The 23,593-nt window shown below is 46.8% G+C and overlaps 1 protein-coding gene across 1 annotated transcript; it reads right to left on the reverse strand.

The window, feature by feature from the left end:
- Positions 1-683: 683 nt before the first annotated feature.
- On the reverse strand, positions 684-23,105 carry SLC48A1 (solute carrier family 48 member 1). Its single transcript, XM_054012381.1, has 3 exons — positions 22,921-23,105; positions 6,102-6,269; positions 684-4,141 (listed from the first exon to the last, which is right to left on the reverse strand). Exons 1-3 carry the CDS (start codon positions 23,057-23,059, stop codon positions 4,005-4,007), a joined length of 444 nt encoding a protein of 147 aa, XP_053868356.1. The 5' UTR covers positions 23,060-23,105; the 3' UTR covers positions 684-4,004.
- Positions 23,106-23,593: the final 488 nt, after the last annotated feature.

The raw sequence follows: 23,593 nt of genomic DNA on the forward strand, positions 1-23,593 counted from the left end.
TAGTGCTGTTGGGGACAGTGCTGAAACTGATGTGCTGTTCGCTGAGGTTTTAGAGACTGGGCTACGGGCTGAGGAAACGGTAGCAGCCGAACACGCACACCCCAAAGCTGTGGCCCAGCCCTGAACTAACAGGCATGGCAACGCAGCCTCACGGGTGGAGGGTGTGAATCACACATGGGGCAGCTTACCCTCACCCCTGCTCAATGAAATTTGTCTCACACCCTCCTCAAACAGCTGACACGTCCCTCGGGGTATGTCCACGCAGCATTTTGGAGCAAGCCCGCCAGCCCAGCTTGGCAGACATGGCTTAGCCAGGCTTGTGCCAGCGCTTTGAAGTGGAACCGGTGGCTGGAGCTCAGGCTCTGAAACCTAGGGAGGGGGTTGCTGTTAGAGCAGCGGCGCAAGCGTTTTGAGGGGGGGGGGGGCCTGGAGAATTGGTGTTTTCACAGAAGACAGTGCACAATGCAGGCCTGGATGTTAAGACTGCTGCGACCAGGGAGTGATGGGAGCTGAGTGCAGGTTAACAAGTTCTCTGTTTCTGGTCCCAGGCCCATCCACACTAGTTTCCACTGTGTTCAAAAATCATTTTAAACCAGTTTTTTAAAATGATTTCTGCAAACATGCTGTGGCAACCGGGAAGAGCTTTGCTCCTACAGGACAGGTAATCACGCCGGACGCTCTGGTTTGGTGAGAAAGAGAATACTGTATTTCTGCTCTTACGATGGTGTCACATACAAATTACACAGTGTGGTTAATACAACATCAGACACACACTGGGATACAGGGAAGTGAACCCCGCCCCATGAATTACACTCCTGCTACATGACCCAATCCTTACTGAGCGTGCAAACAAAGCATGAATACAATGTAAAAATATATTAGATATTTACATACACGATCTTTTAAAAAGCTGTGACACGAGTACAAATTCTAGAGCAAACGCGGTGGAGAGAAGACGGGGGTTGATTAAGTGGGTTGTTTGTAAGCAAAGTTACTGTCACTCAAAAAAAGCCCCCCACAATCTCCAGGGTGAGCTGCTGTGGACCTTTTGGGTATAAACCTGAGAGAGGAGTCCGTCTACACCAGGTAATTCAGTAAGCGAATGGAGACATAGTTCCACTTTTAGAATAACATTAGGGCCAAGATGAACCTCTGAGTTTGAGGTCAGCAGCGCTTATTGTTCAGGATCCCCTCCCAGGAGCGGGACAGTGTGAGCTGTTAGGTGGGGGATGAAAGCTACCACAGCTTAAAACACTGAAATTATGATGTCTAATCCTCAGGCAGCCTCCTTCCTGCCTTGTCACAGATTTGCTCATGAGGGCAGGGACATCCATTTCACCCAGTTAGGAGTCTCACACTGCCTTCTGCCAACATCACCTCTAGGGGGCGTTTCAGTAATTCTGAGCCTATTCATCTCTATAATGGGTATTTCAGAGCTGCAGTCTCTGCTCAGCACAGAGATTCCTGCCTGTCTCGGAGGATTTCTAGTGGCCCTGTCTCACCAGCATTTGCTGCCCTGGGAGGTGTTGGCTGCAGTCTGAGCCTTCACTCCTTGCTTTTCCCTGGAAGCTGCTCTGGGGCGGCTCTCAGTCGTCAGGGTCTCTGCCCCACAAACAGAAGGATGTTTATATTTAATGAATCTCAAAGACTGAAAATCCCTTTAACAAAAAATCATTAACAAACCCAGCCATGTGCTCAAACTACTGATCTTCCAAACCAAGCACAGGACAGCATGGGGTGTGGTTGGGGAGGCACAAAAACTTTCTGGAAATTTCTGCTGAGTTAGGCATGTAGAGGTGAGAGAATGCAGCTAGAGACACACACTACATTGGACACCGCAAGCTACTCCCCAATGGACAACTGCACAGACGTCAGCACAAAGAACCCACTCTGCTTTAAGACACAGAGGCCTCACAACACAAACAGGTAAGGCCCCAGCACACCTACTTCACCGCCTAGTCACTGCACCCTATGCAGTTTCCTCTGTGCTTCACATTCTATGGACTGCCTAGGAGATCTCTTTGACCCTATGTTTCAGGAGACTTTCAGTAGTATATATACAGAAGTGACTTTACAACTGGACCTGTGACCATGCACATGTACTGGAGCAGTCCAGTTCCACCAGCCCCATTGCCTGACCCCTCTCAATCTGGAGTTCCTAGTGCCTCTGCCCCCACCCACCTGCACAAAAGAAAATCACACACAACTGCTATTTGAATTTATTAAAAAGGAAATGCCAACTGCCCCTTGCTGATGAGACACCTCCAGCAAATCCTCCCGAGAGCCGCCCTGAACGGAAAGTGTGGGCATGAGCAACCGCAGGAAAGAAAGCAGCAGCCTGCAGTTTGAAGTTTCCCAGGGTGAATATTAACAAGGACCAAACACAAGGGTGAAAGATCATTAAACCTACTCAGAGTGTCCAAGTGATCAGTGTACGAGAGAAGAGCGGACACAGCAAAATCTCAGTGCTAGGGCCTCCCCGGAGCAGAGGGGGAGGAGCTCTCAGTGTGACTTCTCCCATAGCAGGTCCCGTGAAGTTCAGACCTACCATGGGACACCGAATCAGTGTATTATGCTGGTGACACTTGCCGTGGAGATCTGCTCAGGCTGCCTACTGGGTACATTCCGATGTATTTTTCAAACATGGAGAAAAGCCAGGGTAGCTTCGTCACCTGGCCTCCTCTGCTGTGCTCCTGCAACCCACTTGCCATCAGCAATTTCATCCGGCCGTAGGTGAGTGGGAGCCCCTCTTATGCTCAAGAGCATACGTTTGTAGAACTTTAGCAACCCAGGCAAACTGCTGGTGACGTATGTGCCCTACACCAGGCTCCAAGCAGGAAGAAGCCGCCTCCACCGAGCGGCAGCCCGCAATCTACGGCGGGTCTGGCCTTTGCAGGACGCACAGATGTGCTGAGCTCTTGCTTTCTCCCCCTGTGCTACTTGGAGCCGCTCAGCACTAATGGTCCATAGTGGTCGGTCAGCAGTAGGTTTGCAGTGGAACAGAACAAGAATCACTACAGGAACAGAAGCACACACAATGCCCTCCAAATGTACAGACGGCTTTAAACCAATGAATCACACACGTTCACGACCCTTCTGAGACGCAAACAGCCCAGCCCCTTGCCCAGGGCACCCACTACCCACACGTCAGATGCCACTTGCTACATCTCTCACTCTTAAGTGCTGTAATAAAATAGTTTCCTTTGAGAATGGTCCTGGGTTAACAGGCAGCACAATGTAACAGGGTGCAACGCTCAGCTAGCGTTGATTCTCTCCAGCACTGGATCTCCCCCCGCCCCACATAAGTGACCTCTGTTTGAGACAACTGACACTGCATTGCTGACTTCTTGTTTCTGGCCTGCACAAGGGGGTGCATGTGCTCTACACAGCAGGGTGGAGCCAGCACCATGCCTTATTCTTGGCCCAACTGTTTACAGGAAGCAGCACAATGAAATGCTGAAGGTTTGGGGGGCTGGTGTGGAGCTATCGATGGGTTTGTCCTCCCCAGTGCTGGGAGACAACATGCACCCCCCCTGCTCAAATTACCCTGTGAGAATAAAGACCTCCCTTCACAGGGCATGGTCCTCTGCTAAGCAACCCCGGGCACCCCCACGAGCAGGCTGGTGAGTCATTGGCTAAGAGAAAGATGCCCAATTCTTAACCAGGTGCTGCATCCACAGGCTAATTTGAAAGTCACTGGTCTACGACAACAGCAGAGCAATGCAGATAGCAAATTGAGGCCTGCTGCATGCGAGTGCATGGAACTTCTTGACTCATTGCCAGACACATGGACGCCCCAGAGGGTAACAAAAACACTAGATTGACATAATTAGCCAAATTAAGAGGTTGAATAAAAGCACTTAGGGGAAACCCCTACTGCCGACAGACAAGTCCTGCGGAGCTGGGCTGCTCCTACTCTCTGCCTCTTCGCAGTCTCCTTCCAGTGCAGGGCATCCAAAGCCCAGTCAAACATTAGCAGCTTCCGACAGAATTGAGTCCAAGCTTCAGAAGTCACTGAGGATGCTGATGTCTGCAAACTCATTCCTGTACCGGTGTGAGTATAAGCTGAGCAGGAAGGCCCATTTCAGGGAGATAAAACTCCAGACGCACGACAGGTAGTAGCTGCTGGGGTCAGTCAGGGCTAGGAAAGAAAAGAAGCCAGTTATATTTAAAATCCCCCTTTAGATTTCCACATAGAATCACAGAAGAATAGGGTTGGAAGAGACCTCAGGAGGTCATCTAGTCCAACCCCCTGCTCAAAGCAGGACCAACACCAACACATGCACCGTAAAAGACTGTCCCAGGAAGAACCTCCCTCCAAGCTCCCGTTCAACAGAAGACTTGTGCTCCTGTCTCCAGGAGTAACCGAGGTTTGTGAGCTGTGCTGTGTGCACTGGTGCCTCTGAACTGCACCAGTTCTGCTTAGGGTTCTGTAGTTCTAAGAGCAGTGGGTCCTGGAGGCTCAATCTGAATCCAGTTCCAAGCAAATGGAAAAGATACTCGTGCCATCGCCAAGGAAGATCCACGCACGATGCTATTCTGACCAAGGGGGACAGTGACCCTTCTTCACTCTGTGAAGCCATTCCCTTCCTCCCATTAAGGATCCTCCAGGTGTGTAACCAGCGATTGCAGCAAAACACCAATCATACAGCTACCAACCCAACAGCCGGCTCAATACTACGGCTAAGTGGGTCCGAGAGTAGAGAGCTGTGGTTACACGACGAAACGTGCTTCCCCGCAATGGTCCATTTTCCATTTGAAAAGACCACTGTTTTCTAGGAACTCGGCTGATTTGGGGGTTCTGAGGAGAAGAGATGAATCCCACACACATAGCAAGGAGGATGTTTCCCTGCTGGTGGCAGGAAGGGACACTGAAGGGAGCACAGGACTGCATGCAGTGGAATAGCTGATAGCATAAGTGCTGTAGGCATTTGCAGAGCAGGACAGCATGAAAGAGGCATGCTGACTGGAGGAATGAGAGGAATGCTGTTACTTCTCTACACTCCCAGTCTTCAGAGGAGACCCAGCCTCACTCAATGAGCCCTACGACACTCTTGCTTGGAGCTTATTCCATGTCACTTAAAGCAAACTGGGATGATCATGCATCTAATGATTGAGTCTGAAAAACCTGCATGGTTTGAAAGATCTTACACTACTGGTATATGCTTATGTATCAACTGCCCATATTGTGCAGAGCTCACGGAGATGGAAAGGAAAGAAGCATTTTTGGTTATTCATCAGAAAACAGCTAGCGTAAAATGGGGCACTAGAGATGGTAAGTGCCATTGCCTAGGAACGCAGTGCTCCATGCCTCTCAGAGGTGGTTCAGCACAAGGCTTTCACACACACTTAGATCTTCAGCGGTCTTATATTGTAGGCAAATGGTCTATCCATCTCTGCCACAGGAAAGCGCTGTGCAGTCCAGACTAAAGCATGCAAATTGCGTAGTGTTGTTTCTAGAGCAGTAACACCTAGGAGCCCCAAAGCCACACTATCAGTCACAGTAACTCTCACTGCTCCCCTGCCCCAAGCCCACATCTTGCTGTGGTGGGAATTGACTAACTGGGCACAATTAACATATTCTACTGAAGTGTTAGAAACGGTCACAATGAAAGGAGATCTTCAAATCTCTGCAGAAGAACTCCGTTTGGATCTAAACGAAGGGAAGTTAAGAGGCTCTGTTCCCAATGAACCCTGCCAATTCTTGGCAGATGGGATTGCTTGGGTGGCTGTCTAGCCATAAATATCACAAATGTGAACAGTTTTTTAAAAGTGAGTTCCATCCAGCCAATATGGTGTTAATGAATCACCTGGGGGTGACAAAGTTAGTCCAACAATACTGACCCTTCCTCTTTGGCTTATTGTTCAATATTTTATAGCATCGTAACAAACCCTGATGCAAAGAGTTTAGGGACTCGTAGGCTTATGTGGCAAAATTCCTATCCAAACTGATTTATGAAGGCTGAATAGACAGGTGCTTAGAAGTAATTTCAATATCTTGGGCAAGTCACTAATTTGTGCCTGTTCTCCCCTCTACAAGCCCATTAATTCCAGCCTTCCTGATGACCTCCCCATGACCACTCTTGGTACAATATACTTACACTGGTGCTTGGTGATGGCCAGAACAAGGAATGTGCAAAATCCCACCACGGAGAGAGCAGAGAAGAGGATCCCGATGAAGAGGAAGAACCTCAGCCCTTTTAACCAGGTCCTCCAGTAATCCTGCCCATACATCACATGCGTGATTAGGGCCCAGAGCGCCAGAACACCTGCTCAATTAGACAGCAAGGGGAATCAGTATAACGAATCACACAGCAACACAGAAAGGTGTCTATAAACAAACATACAGCTAATTACATCCAAAAACTACATTAAGGCTTCGAAGTCAAGCGCTCCAAATTTAAGGAAATGCTAGAATTAAGGTTGGCCACGCAAGCCTAATTCAGCCCCCTTATGTGTATGTATTATGAAACAGAGTTCAATTACAGGATCTCACACTATTTTTTCCACAGGAACCAGCCTCATTCAAGAATAGGTAGTTATTCAGATAGATAACTAAATAGGTAACTTTTTATCCTCCACATTCAATGTATGACCCCAGGCCTTATATAACACACACTGGTTCAAACCCTGCCCTGAATAGAAAGATTAATTTCCTCCCGGGCATTTTTACGGTTCTCTCACCACAGTACGGATACTTAATAAGCAGTTCAGTGCGTCAAATATTAATGATTATTGCCAATACACAAGAGATTAGATGGTGTTATTAACCCTTTTTACATCTGGGGAATTGAAGCACAGAGATTAAAGCCAAAATTGTCACATGAGCACTAATTTTGGGTGCCAAAACCCTAAAGGCTGATTTTTCAGAGTATTTAGCATTTTATAGCACTTCAGTTGTTCAAAGCACAGTTCCAGTGGAATTCTGTGCCAAAACTTTAAAAATTCTGCACCAAAGATTTGAAAATTCTGCACATTTTATTTGTCAAACCACCACAATATAATCACACCAGTTTCAATTATTTTGGTAATTTGTTTCAAAATACCTGTCAGCCAGTAAGTCTGTAACAATATAGACAACAAAAAAAAGTCAGGAAATGTTTTTTGACAAATAGATTCCTTACTAGGCACATTAATACAGAACTCTGAGTAATAATTCATTTAAACTACAGTACAAAACCATATTTCCGGCACCCCTCAGAAGCTGTTCAAAGGCTTGGGGGAGTCAGGGGTAATAGAGAAGCTGAGGGAGAGGGAAGTAATTGCTGGGAAGAAGCCTGGATATGAACTTGAAGGGTTGTTAGGTATGGGTGGGAAAAGTATGAAACAGTTTTTTTTGCAGGGCATGGAGGGATTATTATGAAGTGTCCCCATGCAGACCCTGGATGACCCCTAGCCTCTCCCATTCAGTCAGGCACATCTACCCCTGTCCCCACGTGTGTCTGTGCCCCCACTCTGCTATCCCCCTTTTCCCCTGTAGCTCTGCCCGTGTCCCTGCACCCCCTCAGCCAGCCCCGTCCACTCATCTCCATGTGTCCCTGCACCTCCTGTCCCCATGCGTCTGTGCCCCCACTCATCATACCCCTTCCCCTTGTAGCCCTGCACCTCCCTCCCCCATGGCCCTGCGCCTCCACTCCTATTCAGCCCTTGTCCCAGTCTGTCCTCTCCCACTAGCCATTATGAGCCTCCATCTGTGAACCCCTCAGCAGCCCCATGCTGTCTCCCCATAATCCCTGTCTCCAGACCTGCCCCAACAGGCGCTGTGAAGAAGGCAGGCTCTTTCTCTTCCATATCCTGTCTGGGGCTTGCCAGGAGCAGCTGCTCTGTTCTAGTGCCACAGCGCCCTCCAGTGGCAAAAGCTGAAACTGCAGTAACTTTTCAGCAGAAGCTATTTTCTGCAAAAAATTAAATATGCACACGGCACTTGAAATATGCATGTGCGCAGTGGCACAGAATTCCCCCAGGAGTATCACTTGCAGTCATAAAGACTCAGCACTTCTGCATATCTGGCCCAAGATGTCTCAAATAGGGCACACAGCAAATGAGGCACACAAAATTTGCAGCCACCTGTAAAGAGTTTGGTTTAAGTGACTTGTCCAAGATCACATAGGACCTCTGTGGCAGAGGCAGAGATAGAATGCAGTTCTCCTGGGTGGCATTGTACTGCCTTGACCATGAGACTGTCCTTTCTCTTCCTGCAGTCTCCTGCCTCTTTCAATACAAACCTTCCAACTTTTGCAAAGAACTTTCCATCCATCTCCCTCTGGGTCTTTGGCTGCTAGGTGCCAATGTCCTGGTGAAAACAACAAGGAGTCTGGTGGCACCTTAAAGACTAACAGATTTATTTGGGCATAAGCTTTCGTGAGTAAAAACCTCACTTCTTCGGATGCATAGCTTCCTGTCCTGGTGACTGGGTTTTCCATTGTCTTTTCAGATTTTCCACTGATATAGTGTCAGTCTAGGGCAGTCCTTTTTAATGGCCCATTCCGGCTTAGACAGCTAGGCCACACACACACACACACACACACCCCCCCCTATGTCTCAGCCTGCCTTGAGAGAAAACTGAGTCCTTTTTCTCCCACTGGGTGGGCCTTCAAAATAATGGGGAAATTGAAACAAACCTAGGATTCCTAAAAAAGTTACAGAAAATTCTCACTGTCACAGAGCCCTCAGCCCGATTTCATGCTGAGGGGAATGGGGCGGGGATTACAGCCTTTCTCAGTGTATAAACAGATAGGCAGGGTTTGCCTCTTGTTTCTCTCCTGTTAATCTGGTTGGACAGATAGCACTGAAGCACTACTCCTTAAAGCAACTCCAGAGCTTAATGCCGCAAATCTTGTGATGACAATGCTTTTGACTAGCTGATTTTACATAACACAGCATTCTGTGTACACATACCAGAGATCAGAATCGAGCTGGATGTGTCCAGCAGAAGGAACACTTTTGTGCTCTGTGGACACATACAGAAGATCACAACAGTGTGAGCAATGCTTTTAATAACATGGTGCGAAGCTTGTTAGAAGAACCTGCACTTAGAAGGTTAAGCTACTAACCTTGAACACCATATTAACTAAGCTTGCTCTCTCTAGTGAGTAGCTAAAAGTTCAAACCACATTTAAAACACAGAAAATGGGAAGTTCCATGTTCACCGTTTGCACAATGTAAACATTTCCCCATGGTTGTTGCAGCGGAGCATGCACTTTCACACAATGACTAAGCACATATTACTTGGTTAAAGTGCTGATTCATGGTGTTTGTGTTACAGCACTGAAGCTGCTGTTCTTAGGAGAAGTTGATGTGGTTTTCCTATGACGGGAACTGATTCAGCACACACGGAATCACCTGGTTCCCTCCTTATACAAGGCCTGACACAGCACTTTCTGCATGAAAAATTACTTAGCAACATTTATCATCAGTTAAACCTCTGAGCCCTAGCCTAGAATAATCATCTGAAATGACGGAGCAAACAAATGTGACAAGTGTGACTGACACATGCAAAAGAAGATATGGTCAGCCTCCCTTTCTCTAGGGATGGTCCCCAGAGCATCCACACAGTGATTAGTTTTAGACAATAGCAGTGTTAGAATTCTAATGATTCTAAATTGGGTTTAGGGCTCTGACCGCTGGCAATCAGCCCACATGGTCTGAAAGGAACAACATACACCTCGGTCCTTTCCCCAAAATCATCTGCTACGCCTCTGCCTTTAGATACCGACAGGTCATGGTGTTGTGCTACACAAACTTTGCAAACAGGTTCAAGTCATCAAAAGCACAGTCCTTAGCATTATGCTGAATGGAAGATCTAAAAGGTTCGTGTTAGCCTGGAATTCCATCTGTTCATGCTGACTGTTTCCAAACTCTCAGAATTGGGAAACTCAAAAACAAAAACAGCATATAGGCACCATCCCTGGGAATAGTTTCACAAGTGCAGAAGCCTCGCAGTCTTTAGCAATTGCAACATCTGTTAAGTCTGCATAAAATTACTATATTTTGGATTTTATATTTATTATAAAGCTCATGAACTATTTACAACTGATGGTCAGATCACTAACAATCCTGAATGATGCAGCACTGTAAAGGGCCCACAGTGAAAACAGTTTCCCACAAATGCATTATAACTGGATTCCTAGTGAATTAAGAATGGATTCACTGCATTCAGAACCTAGAAGACTATGAGAGATGCGACGGACACAAAACTAGCTACCTTATTATGATTTATTCAAGTTTAACTTCATTCTAATGCTTTGAATATACACAGGGTTGGAATCCAACTCAGAGAACAGCTGTCTAGAATCCAAGAACGACACTGCAGGGAAATGAATTCTCATTGAGAAGAATTAGGATTTTACAGCAATATCAAATAAGTCAGGGATGGCTTCCACTACTTGCTGTTCACAATTTCATTCTTAGAATCAGATGAGCTGATTGCCTTGAAAAGCTGTAAAAGTAGTTTGCCAGTCCAGGCACCAAATCACAGCCTGCTTTTAACGATGACAGTACTGCTTCTGTGTTCCCTGTAAGCTGGGCGCACTGCGCAGGAGAGATTTAAGTGCCACCCAGCTGATTAAGAGGGCAGCATGTGTTCAGGTGCTCCATCCTGCAGCTGCTCCTGGGTGCTGATGTCAGGGTGTACCCCTCCCCTCCTGCCACTGTACCCCATCTCCGCAGAGCAGGGGACACAGCCTGGCTCAGAGCTGCTGTGGGGAAGGGTGAGTGGCTGAGTGTCTTTTTTAAAGAGACAGTGCACTGTTTCTGAGATCGCCCCAGCAACTATCGCACACAGTCTCCGTGTGTGTGTCTCTCTCTCTCTCACACACACACACACACACTCTCGCTCTCTCCTCCCCCACCCCCAGGCCCCATCTCTGCAGAGCGGGGGAGGGGAGACAACAGGGATCAGGACAGAGCAGGAGAGCTTTCAGTGAGTCTCTTAAAGAGACAGCGCAGGGCGTCTCAGAAACTTTCCCAGCAGCCAGCGCACACGCGGTCTCTGGGTCTCTCTGGGTCTCTCTCACACACACACACACACACACACACACAGTCATTGTATCACACACATTGTGTCTCACATATAGTCTCTGTCACACACACTGAATCACACATAGTGTCACACACACTGAATCACACATACTGTCAAACACACAGTCTCTGTCACACAGAGTGTCACACACACAGTCTGTGTCACACTCACCTCCCAACACATACTTGCATTATCGTAGTTGTTACTTCTTGGTAATTCCTGCAATGCACATATATTCTCTGTAATTTTATTCTTTCAAAGAGTGTTATTTTAGTGTTTTGACTGGTTTATGCATTTCATAATTGTTATTTCTCTTACGCTTAAATTTAATTCGAGTAGTGAGTTCTAAAATGCCTAATCTGTCCTGGCTGGAGTAATTATCCCAATTTAACTTTTTAAAAATATGTATCATAGCTAGGTTTTTTGTTTCTACTGGTGGCGCACATCCGCACATACCTCGGTGCATATAACAACATTTATTCCGCACACGGATGGAAAAAATTAGAGGGAATATTGCTTGCTCCTACTTACTTGTATGGTGGTAGCGCATGAAAGTCCAAACCAAGTTATGGACTCCCCTGATCTAGGTACAATTCAAACTCAAGGCCACTAGTGAAACTTTACTCAACCATCAAAAAAACAAAACAAACCCAACAAAAATAAACAACCAAGGCAAGCAGAACTTAGAAACCTGCAGAGGTCCAATCACACTTCTCTTGTCCTATGTGGCTGAACAAAAGAAACACCTGCTCTGAGAAGTGTCCTCACAAGTTTAAGGTAAAGAAAAAACAAATGCCAAGTGACAAGAAGTCCCAAAGAGACCTGCACAGACTCAAACATCAGAGAGAAATTGCTAAATTACTAATCCGCAGGGTATCAGTGGTGAAGCGAAATAAGCCTTCCCCAGTACAGTTAACTTTCTGGAGCACTTTCCTGGCACTGGCTTTAATGCGACTGCATCCAGTTGGCTTTATTTTTAAGAAGTGTATTTGTGATCAAAACTGGAGAAGATTAATTCAGACTTGGCATAACTGACACATACTGGGCATGAACAACACCACTAAAAGCCACTGCCCGGTAAGCACAACAGAAAGGCTCATTTAAAAGGGGATGGCGCTCCTTCCTTTTCAATAGGTACAGTAGCTGAAAAAACACGGCCATGGCAACTAATCACTCCAGGATCACTAGAATAGTCTCCAATCAAAATGAAATCCAGACTGAACATCAGGGCAACTGGGAGGCTCTTGGAGCTGGTAATGGGATATGTAGAATTCCATTTCTAGGGAACCAAACCTAGATTTGAACAGGGGCCAAGCCAGTAGTGAGAGCTGCGCCTGGTCTGAGTTCTCAGGGAATAGGTGTCATCACATGTCATGCCAATTGACTCCCATTTCTGATGTTCTGGCCACAGGTCCATGGCTGAATGGGCCTGGGGAATGAACACCCATCCTTCTCTCCTACAAAGGTCATAGAACTTCCTGTTCCGTAACCGGAAGTGAGGATAGGGAGGGCTTATATGAGGGAGAAGAAGCTTTCATTTCAGAGGGCTGTTTTGTTTTGAAACTAGTACCAAACTATGTGACCACTGTTACTGACAGTACAGTACCTGAAACACTCATATACAATCTCTATCACAAGAGAAGCCTTGTTTGAGATGGGGTGATGGAAGGCACTTCTCATACAGTCCACTTTCTGTGGGGCTCTCTGGCCAGGGCTATGCACATTAGGCAGATTATTAGACTGGTCCCTTCTGGTCTTAACATCTGTAGGTTATAACAATTGCACAGGCTGGTCAACTGCTGCTCCCAACGGCAAGTGACCAATGCCCAAGTAATTGGACTTTAAGAGTGAGGCAGCAATATTAGAGAAAAATGACTTTCAACCCAAGCCCGTGCATTTCACATTGGAGGAGTTCTAACAAGGCATTCCTTCTCCCCTGCTCTGTAAAACTAACACACCACTACAGGGCCACACGGTTCATGAACAGCACATTCTGAAGCACTGTCCGCACAGGCCAGCAGATACCTTCTGCTGCTCATTTCAGCTATAACCCGTTATTCCAAGTCAGACCAATACATTGTTAAACACAAAAAAATATGATTACTGAGATTAAAGCCTTCACAATAAAAAAACAACAGGGAAACATGTGATAAACTGGAGCATTTATTGCTAAGTTTTCAGGAAGCTGTTCAGGACAGCCTATACAGTGTCTTTGAAATTCAGAGCATTAGCTTCCTGGAGAATTATGACCAGTCTCTGCCCAAAAGGTAATTTCCCCTCACACACTCATTTATGGTAAGTATTCACTGGGAAAACTGAAGACTTGGTTTCCTTCCAAGCCACAGGAATCCAAGGCACTTTATATAGTAATAAAGGCAATGGGGTTCCATGGATAGCTCAGCAAACGTTCTTATTGAAACCATGAGCAGACAGCGAGAGATTGCTGGACAAAAGCTACTCCTGGGTTGGGACTCAGGGGGGGAGAGTGCAGGACTTTGCTGTAACTTCCTGCTTTCTGTGCTAACAAGATCTTGTCTACATTGTGTTGTAATGTAGATGATTAACAAACCATTCTGTTTTACACTGCTGGCTGAGAGTCAAGTTGGGGGTTCATGGCCCCTTTGGTGGGCAAGTAAGGCTTCCCCAAGTGGACTCATTGCGGGGAGCTCAGGGCATGAAGAGGGGTGCTGAACACTCCAAGTCAGACCCCAGGAGGCGCTGAAGCCAAGTGAGAGTGTGCCCTGAGGGGAGACAAACTACAAACGGGTCCTGTCTGAATTTCATTCAGAGTGGTTCTAGAGCACGGAGCCTGTGCAACCCATGACAGCTCCATGCGTGGACACCTTCATGTCACAGTAAGAGTGCCTTATCCATATTTAGTTTAACCCACTGAGTTAAGCTTAAACAGATACAAGGCCACCTTATTGAGGAAAAAAATGTCCACACATGGAGGTATTCAGGAATAGCTGTTCCTCCATAACTCCACATGTAGACAAGCCCCAAGACTTTGACTTTACCAACAAAGATTACAGAAGCAAAGCTCTTCACCATACAAAGCCACGTAAACAAACTTGTCTTAGTAGAGCTATGAAAGGAAACGATCTCTATCCCATAACCTCCCTGGGGTAAGTGGTGAGGGGGCCAGGTCAATTTGCCAGATTAAAAATAAAAGGGTCTTGAAAAATTTGATAATAGCAGTAACAACTGTGTGGGAAACTAAACAAGTTTAGTACAGTCCCATTAACAGGGTTACATGGTCATGTTGTGATTAGAATGCATTCAGACCATTCTGCTCTCTCAACAAACGAGTACACTCATCATCTATAGGAGAACATCTCCAGCAGAAATATGGCCCACATCTAATGTAAGAGCACTATACAGCTTTGTGCGCTCTACTGGACTGGCTCCAACACTAATACAATAACTGACTGATTCAGTTGTTCTGCTCCAAAAAATTGTTTTTAGAAACAATTTTTACTGGAATAAAATAAAATGATGTCATTTAAAGTGGGGAAGAGAGGTTTAAAGACCTCCAGAGGATTCAGTTCATGACTTTCAGCGTTTAAGTCTTCTGTTTCACATAATCCTACTTCCAAAAAATACTCCATCTAACCACTGCCACCCAACTCTGCATCCAGGTAGTTCGATCCAAGCCCCACACCACAGTCACATACAGAAGCAGTATCAGGGTCTCTGGAGGTAGCCCTGCAGCAGCAGTTTCGGAAGGTGGGTAAGATGAAGTTGCCTCAGTGGCCCAAACACGGCTCATATAATCTTACATCCTTCACAGTTGGAAATATTTGGTTGCTGCCACTCTCAGACGATTGCTCTCAGAAGTGTCCTGGGCTAAAATAGCCATTCAGCAAAACAGAATCTATGGGATTTCTTACTATGGAAACAGACATCTAAAATAAAGATTACCTAAGTAAAGCACAGAGTAGATCTGAAACAGAGTGGAGAGAGGCAGAGTTTCTTTAAAGAAAAAGTCAACTTGGGTATTTTGACAAATCTTAAATCCAGATTTAAGAATATAAAACCTAGAGAGTACTTGGAATGTGTGTAAATGAACAAGTTCCTAAAAATAAGTTCAAAACAAGATGTCACCAAGTTTGGTAGCCAACTCTTAAAGGAGAAAAATACTGGTAATTATCCTCAGTATTTCAATAACACAATTCCAAAGCTTCCCAACCTTCAGAGCACATAAAACAAGTTTCATTTTCTCCAAATGCAACAACTAAAATGAACACCCGGTTGTATTTTTTTAAAAACCAGTTCCTGGGCATTTTGATTAATTTTTCAGAGCCTTGATAAATGAGCTGCATTGTTGACGAAGACACTATAAAAGCTGCCTCTGCTGTCAAATCAGGTGGGGGACAAATACCCTTCATAATTACAGCAATGGGTATCATGGACAATTTGACAAAGGACAAGATAGCATAAAAAACCCTAACAACTCTTCTTCCCACAGTGAGTTCCAGAAGACCAAACAGTTAAACAGGAGTTTAAAAAATAAACAACCACATTTGCTGACAATGACAAATGTGATGACTATGCAAAATTAAAATAAATATGGATAATGCTATTGTGAACCACTGGCACATTTCTGGGGAGAATTATGTAACTATATTTAACCCAAAGTAGTTTCTTCAGAACACGTTATCCGAATGCCATTTTCCATCAAACATCCATAGGACTCTTGTTTTATAAGCGCAGTTATACAACCTCAAGCATTAGTGACACCTATATGAAGGGACCCTATGCATTTCCATTCTGACCCTGTTTTGTCATTCATAACTATCCAAGACCTTGCCCTGTCAGGCTCAAGAATTGTAGATCGCTATGAAAGGGTAAAATGTTTTCTTCTGAAAGTCTGAGCCAAAATTGTTCAGCTTCAGCCATTTTTGAGAACAAGTTTAAAAAAAAATCTTCTTAAGACTTTGTTTGAATAGTTCTTATGCCAAAACAGCTGGGGATTGAAAATTGTAATTTGTTAGGGAAACAGTCCTCTGAGGAGAAGAATCTTTTCAGTGTTCCAGTGAAAACTGGTTTTTATTTGGCCAACTTCTGAGCCCACAAAATTGCACTTTGGGCATGTGCAGTACAAGTGGATTGACTTTTTGGTTCAGAGCAAAGTAGGCTGGACTGCACATGTGCAAGAAGAAAGGCACTTGGCATTTGAAGTCTTGGCTAAACTCTAAGTCTGTCTGATCAGCCAGTTTTAGTAGCAGGAAATGAGACTTATAGACTTCAGATGCTTTGTGCATCTAATATAGCACTTCAAAACTAAACCAACAATATTATTTATTATTTTTGCCTGGCATTTCATAGACACAAAATACGACAGATCTTGGCCTCTAAAAACGTAGTCTAAAAAGACAACAGAGAAAGGAGGGAGAAAGGGGCATCAAGACAAAAATATCCATTCATATTTTCCTGTTTTGGTGTATGTGTATATTTTTCATTCTTTGCCTACTTTCTTCAATTTTTTTCATTCATGCCTATCTTCTCCATTTTAAAGCATAAGATTCTACTGCCATCACCCCAAATGTAGATGATGAATTTGTGGTATTTTTGTATTTAAACCAGAATTAATATTTAAAGACTGGCTAACGCATAAACACAACCCTTTTCTACAATCTATTCCAGGGGTTCTCCAACTTCATTGCACCGTGACCCCCTTCTGACAACAAAAATTACTACATGGCCCCACAAGAGGGGACTGAAGCCTGAGCCCACCCAAGCCCCACTGCCCAGGCGGGGGGCAAAGCCAAAGCCCAAAGTCTTCAGCCCCAGCTGGGGGGGGCCTATAACCTGATCCCCACCACCCAAGGCTGAAGCCTTTGGGCTTCGGCTTCAGCCCCGGGCCCCAGCAAGTCTAATGGGGTTGCAACCCACTTTGGGGTCCTGACCCAGTTTGAGAACCACTGACTATTATGCTGTTTAATTCTGTGCGGGCATCAAGACACCCATATGGAGTTGCACAATATACTTAAGGCCCTAGGTTAGTCAGCAGGGTCTCCAAAGAGTCAATAATTCTATGTATAATATTTAATAGCCTGTTAAAATATGGAAATATTATCCATTTATCCAAATGCCCTCCCCACCCCCTGCCAAGGAGCCGCTGCCAGAGAGATGTTTCAGGAGCCACCCAAAGTAAGAGCTGCCCGGCTGGAGCACACACCCAAACTCCCTCTCAGGGCCCGCATCCCTTCCTGCACCCCAACCCCCTGCCCCAGCCTGATGAAAGTGAGCGAGCGGGGAGGAAAGTGAGCGATGGAGAGGTGGGGGTGGAGTGAGGGGGGGGCGGGAAGAGGTGGGGTGGGGCCTTGAAGGAAGGGGTGGGATGGGGGTGGGGCCTCAACAACCTTCTCCCACATACACAATACTGGACCTACAACTCTCATTCAGGTGCCTGGATGAGTTTTTGAAGCTTGTGAATGCAACAGGTACATTTAAGTTAAAAGAAAGTTTGTGCCAAGACCCAGCATATTCTGATCCAATGCACGGGCTGTTCTGCATTGACAGACCTAGCTCAGCTTTTTGGTTTCACAACAGCATGGGCTGCACCAGCACAAACACTGTACCTCCCCGCCTTCGTGGGCCGTGTCACAAGCATTAGCTAACCAACAGTCATTTGGTATTTAATATCCTATTAAAAATATGGAAAGTCACAAAAAGGCACCTACTTTCCTCGCCAGCTTATTGTGAAATTTCTAAAGTTAGGAAACTTGTCAAAAGCTTGCCCAATTCCTCTCCTTCCATCTCTTCTCAATGGAAACAACTACTAATTAATGAGTTAAAATAAAAACAGACTAATCTATTTAATGAAGTATCCCAGAGACAAAAATTAAACTAAAGCACTGTTTACTTGAGACTTAAGGGGCCACCACTGCCTAAATATAGTGGGATCCTCTTAAGTGTGGAGTAGTGAACAACTTCACTAACTGAAGATTCACAATATTCCAGGAATGCAGTCTGCACTGTGATGCAAAGTGAAGTTAAAATAGAACCACAAATGCCAATCTAGACAACCTCTGACCCAACAGTTTGGAATGGCTTTGATATTGTTTTTGCCTTTCACATTAATACCCAGTCACGAGGCAGGCTCTGGAAACCCCATTGCAAAGTGGGAGGATGTGTGTACAGGCAGTAGAAAATAGGTTTTTCTTTAACTTCTTTTGTATTTACTGTATGCCAAATAGCTCTGTAGAACCAGGAGAATGGGGCAGGAAGGTGGCACCTCTGTCTGATTCTCCAACCAGCAAAGAACAAAAGCTCCCAGTGTGTAGTATGAGCAGGGCACACAGAGGAAAAGTCAGTTGGGAAGGAACAGACTATTGGCAAATGGGAATATCGGTATCCTGCGTGTCTCAGAAGCTCCATGACTTGCTGCTGCACTGGACAGGGCATCAGAAACACACTGGAGTGTTGGCTTTCCAGAGTTCAAGCAGAATACATGAGAGATCCATATACTTTTAAAAATGCAGTTTTACTCTGAAAATAACTATCGAGAAAATAATATATATTCCGACATATATATTACTATATATTACTCCTAGAGCTGACAAGAACTATATGAATTCTCTTCTTGTCACATATCAATGGTAATATTGGCCGTGATTAATAATTCTAAGTGATTTAAAGCAGTCTGATTTTCAGAAGGCAGGTGTCTAACAAACTTTCTGAAAATGAGACCTCTTTACAGTATTACATGCAGAGCACTCCAAAAACTAAAAATCATCTGTCACTCTGAATTTGGGCCTAAAATTTTCAAACTGTACAGACATTTGTGGAACTGCATTATCTTCAAATTATGCCCTCCCTTATGCCCTCCCACTTGTTACACCCTGCATTACACAGATGATGTTACCAAAGAAGTCTCAGGAAATGGGGATCCCTTCACTTCCTGTGGTGACTAAAACTGTGAACAGCTGATAAAACATGAGCTGCTAATCTAAAACTTTTAACAAACTCAGGGATGCTTTCAATTCTTCCTTGTCATTTTGAGAGCAGTAATCAATGGTCCATAATAAGGGTTTTATAGTCCCTGAATGCTGATAGCTGTCAAGCCAACAATCAAGAGCACAGAGCTCTCAAATCAGGACAGGTTTGTTGAACACTGTTCATCCTGCAGAACACATTGCTCTGGACACGGTTTTTAAACTATGAAAATGTGAAAGATTAGACTTTTTGTAGTTTAAATTCCATGTTTCAATTATTCCGTTTTATTTTGTGAGTGTGATAGATAACATTACAAAATGAGAACTTAAGATTTAAGTTGTTCATAAAACACAGTGATTGTGCAGGCAGACAGCAGCCATTCTGGACTCACCAGTACCTTACACGCAGCCATTCTGGACTCACCAGTACCTTACACGCAGCCTAGAACTAACAATACATTTTCAGTGACAGGACTAGCCAGAATATTGGGTTTACCACAGCAGCCACAAAAGGTTAAAATCCCAGCCTTTTATTACATCCCCCCACCCCACCCCCAAATGCCATATTTTGGGCTAGCCTAATCAGTTATTGAACTGAAACTATGTTCATAAAAAGTGTGTCTGGAGTCTGTGAGTGGTAAAAAATGTCCCCAATCCTCATTTACAAAAACCACAGAGACAAAAGAGATATGCAATCCACCCTCAGCCTTTCACAGAGAAAACAGCAGCGCTGCTAGGAAATAGCTAGGAGCTGTTGCAATAACCTTCTAGGGACTGATGTGCTACACAAGAGAAAAATCAGCACCTGTTAGCAATGAGGTTCAGGAAGTGGGAAGAATTAAGTTATTTTTTTACTTAAATTATTCATTTACTGAGTTTTCACATTTGGTAAGAAGTTAACGTAACCCTGAAACCACCACTTTCAATGGCAAATTTCAACTTGGATCAGACATTAACAGTGCATTATAAGTCTCACTATAGTCCTTTAAAAATCCTGATTTCAAGGGACACCACTAAAGAAAATTCAGAATCCTACCAGGTAAAGTTTCAAAGGTCCATGTGCAAAAATACAGGGAGGGACTCCCTATCTATCTGCTGCAACTCTTCAGTTTTTGAAAATTCTGATCACCTATACAACGAGACCACCATGTAGCCTCTCCATTACCCTACTCTACCTCACAGGCCAAACGTATTCCTTCTTTCCTCCCTCCCTCCCCACATCCATTTCTCAGCCCCAGTTGAGACACTTATGATCCCAATAACCTTTCCTGGCTGTTCACTTAACAAAAAGTGCAACCCACTTTGGCTCAGCTGGCAACCTGTGTGATATAACTGGTCAATTTTAACAGTCCTTAATGTAGACTGTGATGAAGTTTCCACTCCTCACCCATTCTTGACGAGCACACTGAAACCATAAGGCAGCGGGTTTCAAACTTTTTTACTGGCGGCCCCTTTCACATAGCAAGCCTTTGAGTGTGACCCCCCTAATAAATTAAACACACTTTTAAATATATTTAACACCATTATAAATGCTGGAGGCAAGCGGGGTTTGGGGTGGAGGTTGACAGCTCGTGGCCCCCCACATAATGACCTCATGACCCCGAGGGGTCCTGACCCCCAGTTTGAGAACCCCTGCTATAAGGGCTTCCCCACTCTCTCAAAAGTCTTGCAGAAATCACTGACCTACTGCCTTTGATTACTACCAGTTACAGATAATGCTCTGACACTTTTAAAGAGTCAACAACGGCAACATTAAGGTTCAGACATCTAAAGAGCCTCTATCATTCCCACAAAATCCTTAGAAGTATCTCTATTACCCTGACTACATATAAAGTAGACTGTTTGCTGTTTAAGAATTCCATTTATTTCTACTCTCTCTCTTACATGCTGCCACTTGCTGATCTTGAGGTGATTTGACCAACGGCTAAAAATACGTACACGTGAAGACATTACTGATCCGATTGATTAGACTCTCTAGTCTAGCAGAAAAAAAACCGATGAGTTCCAGAATAGGAACTGGAGCTAGAAAAATTCACACTAGAAATAAAGGCATACCGTTTTAGCAGTGAGGGGAATTAACCACTGGAACAGCATACCTTGAGGCCTGGTGGATTCACCATCACCTGAAGTCTTTAAATCAAAACCAGGCGTTCTTATAAAATTTACTCTAGCTCAACCAAAAGTTATGGGTTTGATGGAGGAATTACTAGTGAAGTTACAAGCCTGTGTCATGCTAGAGGTCAGGCTAGAAAATAATGGTCCATTCTGGCCTTCAAATCTATAAATCCTCCCACAGACGAATGAACACACCCAAAAGCAGAATTACAACGCTTAAGATCCCACTCCCATCTACCATAACACGAGCAGCTTACTACAACTGCCTTGTAATTATGAAACCCTAACAATCTTGAGAGTGGCAGCTGTAAGTATATTACCTAAGTGAGCAAAACCAAAAAGCTTTCTATAAATCTAGTCCCACAAGTATCAGAATGGGCTATTCTGATAGCCTGTATACACCTGCAGCGACTCCAAATCTCCTCCAAAGGGACAGCATTAGTATCTTCCCAGCAGTATGAGGGCTGAATGAAGTGGAGCAGAGGACAGCCACGTTTACAGCAAACTTGGTGGAGCATAAATCTCAGCATACAACCCTCCATCTTGACGGGTAGAGTCTTAAAAACACTGGAAGCTGACCCCTGGTTAGAGAGGGGCGTGGCTGTGGGCTATACATAGCCTCATCTGCTGGAAACTAAATAAATGTCAAACTCCATGAGAAAACCTCGCAGAGGATGAATAAAATGAGCCACAACGAAGAGCAGCCAGCCCAAAACACAAGATCAGAAACTGCTCTAGGTCGCTGAGAAAGAAATATTAGCTCATGAAAGCACTTTGGGGACCTGCCTGAATCCATCCGATCCCCCGCCAGGCAGTGAGGTGCACCCAATCCAGTCCGCAGCCAGGTGGGGGAGGGGGGGGTACATACAGCATAAACCCCCGGCACAGTTGGGCTAACAGATCTCTCAGCACAGGGTTCCAGCAGTGCAACATGCAAGGGCCCCTGACCATAGGGGGCTGCGTCCCACGCACACAACCCAAGCTAGCACAGCATAGACTGCTAGTGCCATGATCTCCCACCCCAAGAATCCCTAACAGACACGCTGGCCTGGGCAGTACCTACAAGCCAGACCCCCCATAAACGCCGCAGGTCCCATGCCAGAGAACAAAGCCCTAGCACCTGCCTGTGCTGTGTCCCCACTATGGGAACCCCTCGCCTCCCCACTCCCCCAATTGGAAAGACCACGGTGTGCCTGGAGCCCCAGCTGCATGAGGACCCCACCAATACCAGGGAGCCCCCCCTGCTTCCTAGGGATTGGAAAAGGCTCTTCATGCCCACACCTGCCCCTCCCAGATACCAGAGAATCCCACCATGTCTGCACCAGCCCCCCCATACCAGAGGGCCCCACCATAACTTGCCATACTGGACAGCCCCTCATCACCTGTGCCCAGCCCCCATATACCAGAGCGCCCCCTCGTGCCCCCCATACTAGCCCCATATCACAGAGCCCCCACACTGCATGCCAGCACCCAGAGCCCTGTGCCTAGTCTGTACCAGAGAGCCCAGCCCGGCCCCCCCGCACCGGAGACACCCCCCCCGCGCGCCCGGCCCCCCCGCACCGGAGACACCCCCCCCGCGCGCCCGGCCCCCCCGCACCGGAGACACCCCCCCCGCGCGCCCGGCCCCCCCACAGCGCCCCCCCGTACCGGAGACACCCCCCCCACGCGCCCGGCCCCCCCGTACCGGAGACACCCCCCCCCGCGCGCCCGGCCCCCCCGTACCGGAGACACCCCCCCCCGCGCGCCCGGCCCCCCCACAGCGCCCCCCCGTACCGGAGACACCCCCCCCGCGCGCCCGGCCCCCCCGTACCGGAGCCCCCCCCCCCGCAGCGGCCCCCCCCGTACCGGAGAGCCCCCCCGCGGCGGCCGTGGCGGGCTGGCGGAAGGCCGGCGCCAGGCTCCAGGCGAGGAAGGCCGAGAGGCCCATGAGGGCGCCCGCTGCCGCGTAGGCCAGACGGAGCCCGAGCGCCCGGCTCAGCGCCATGAGACAGCCCGGCCTGTGCGGCCGCGCCGGGTCCCGCCCCGCCTCAGCCAGCGACCGGCCCCGCCCCGCCCCGCCCCGCCGGAGCCGCCGCAGCGCCCCTAGCGGCCGGGGGGAGCGAGCCGGGCTCGGGGGCGCGGCTCGCACACGGGGACACGGGCCGGTCTGTGCCCACGGGCACCCCTGGGACACGCGTGCAGCGCGGACACGGGGCCGGTCTGTGCCCACGGACACACATGTAACACGCGTGCAGCGCGGACACGGGGCCGGTCTGTGCCCACGGACACACATGTAACACGCGTGCAGCGCGGACACGGGGCCGGTCTGTGCCCACGGACACACATGTAACACGCGTGCAGCGCGGACACGGGGCCGGTCTGTGCCCACGGACACCCCTGGGACACGCGTGCAGCGCGGACACGGGGCCGGTCTGTGCCCACGGACACCCCTGGGACACGTGTGCAGTGCGGACACGGGGCCGGTCTGTGCCCACGGACACCCCTGGGACACGCGTGCAGCGCGGACACGGGGCCGGTC

Source organism: Malaclemys terrapin, chromosome 23, assembly GCF_027887155.1.
Source record: "Malaclemys terrapin pileata isolate rMalTer1 chromosome 23, rMalTer1.hap1, whole genome shotgun sequence".
Classification (NCBI taxonomy): Eukaryota; Metazoa; Chordata; order Testudines; family Emydidae; genus Malaclemys; species Malaclemys terrapin.

Coding starts and splice junctions, on each gene's coding strand:
- SLC48A1 (XM_054012381.1), bottom strand. CDS start 23,059: ATGGCGCTGAGCCGGGCGCTCGGGCTCCGTCTGGCCTACGCGGCAGCG. Junction 6,270..22,920: donor CGCCGCGGGGGGGCTCTCCG/GTACGGGGGGGG, acceptor CTAATTGAGCAG/GTGTTCTGGCGCTCTGGGCC. Junction 4,142..6,101: donor GGCCATCACCAAGCACCAGT/GTAAGTATATTG, acceptor TTTCTTTCCTAG/CCCTGACTGACCCCAGCAGC.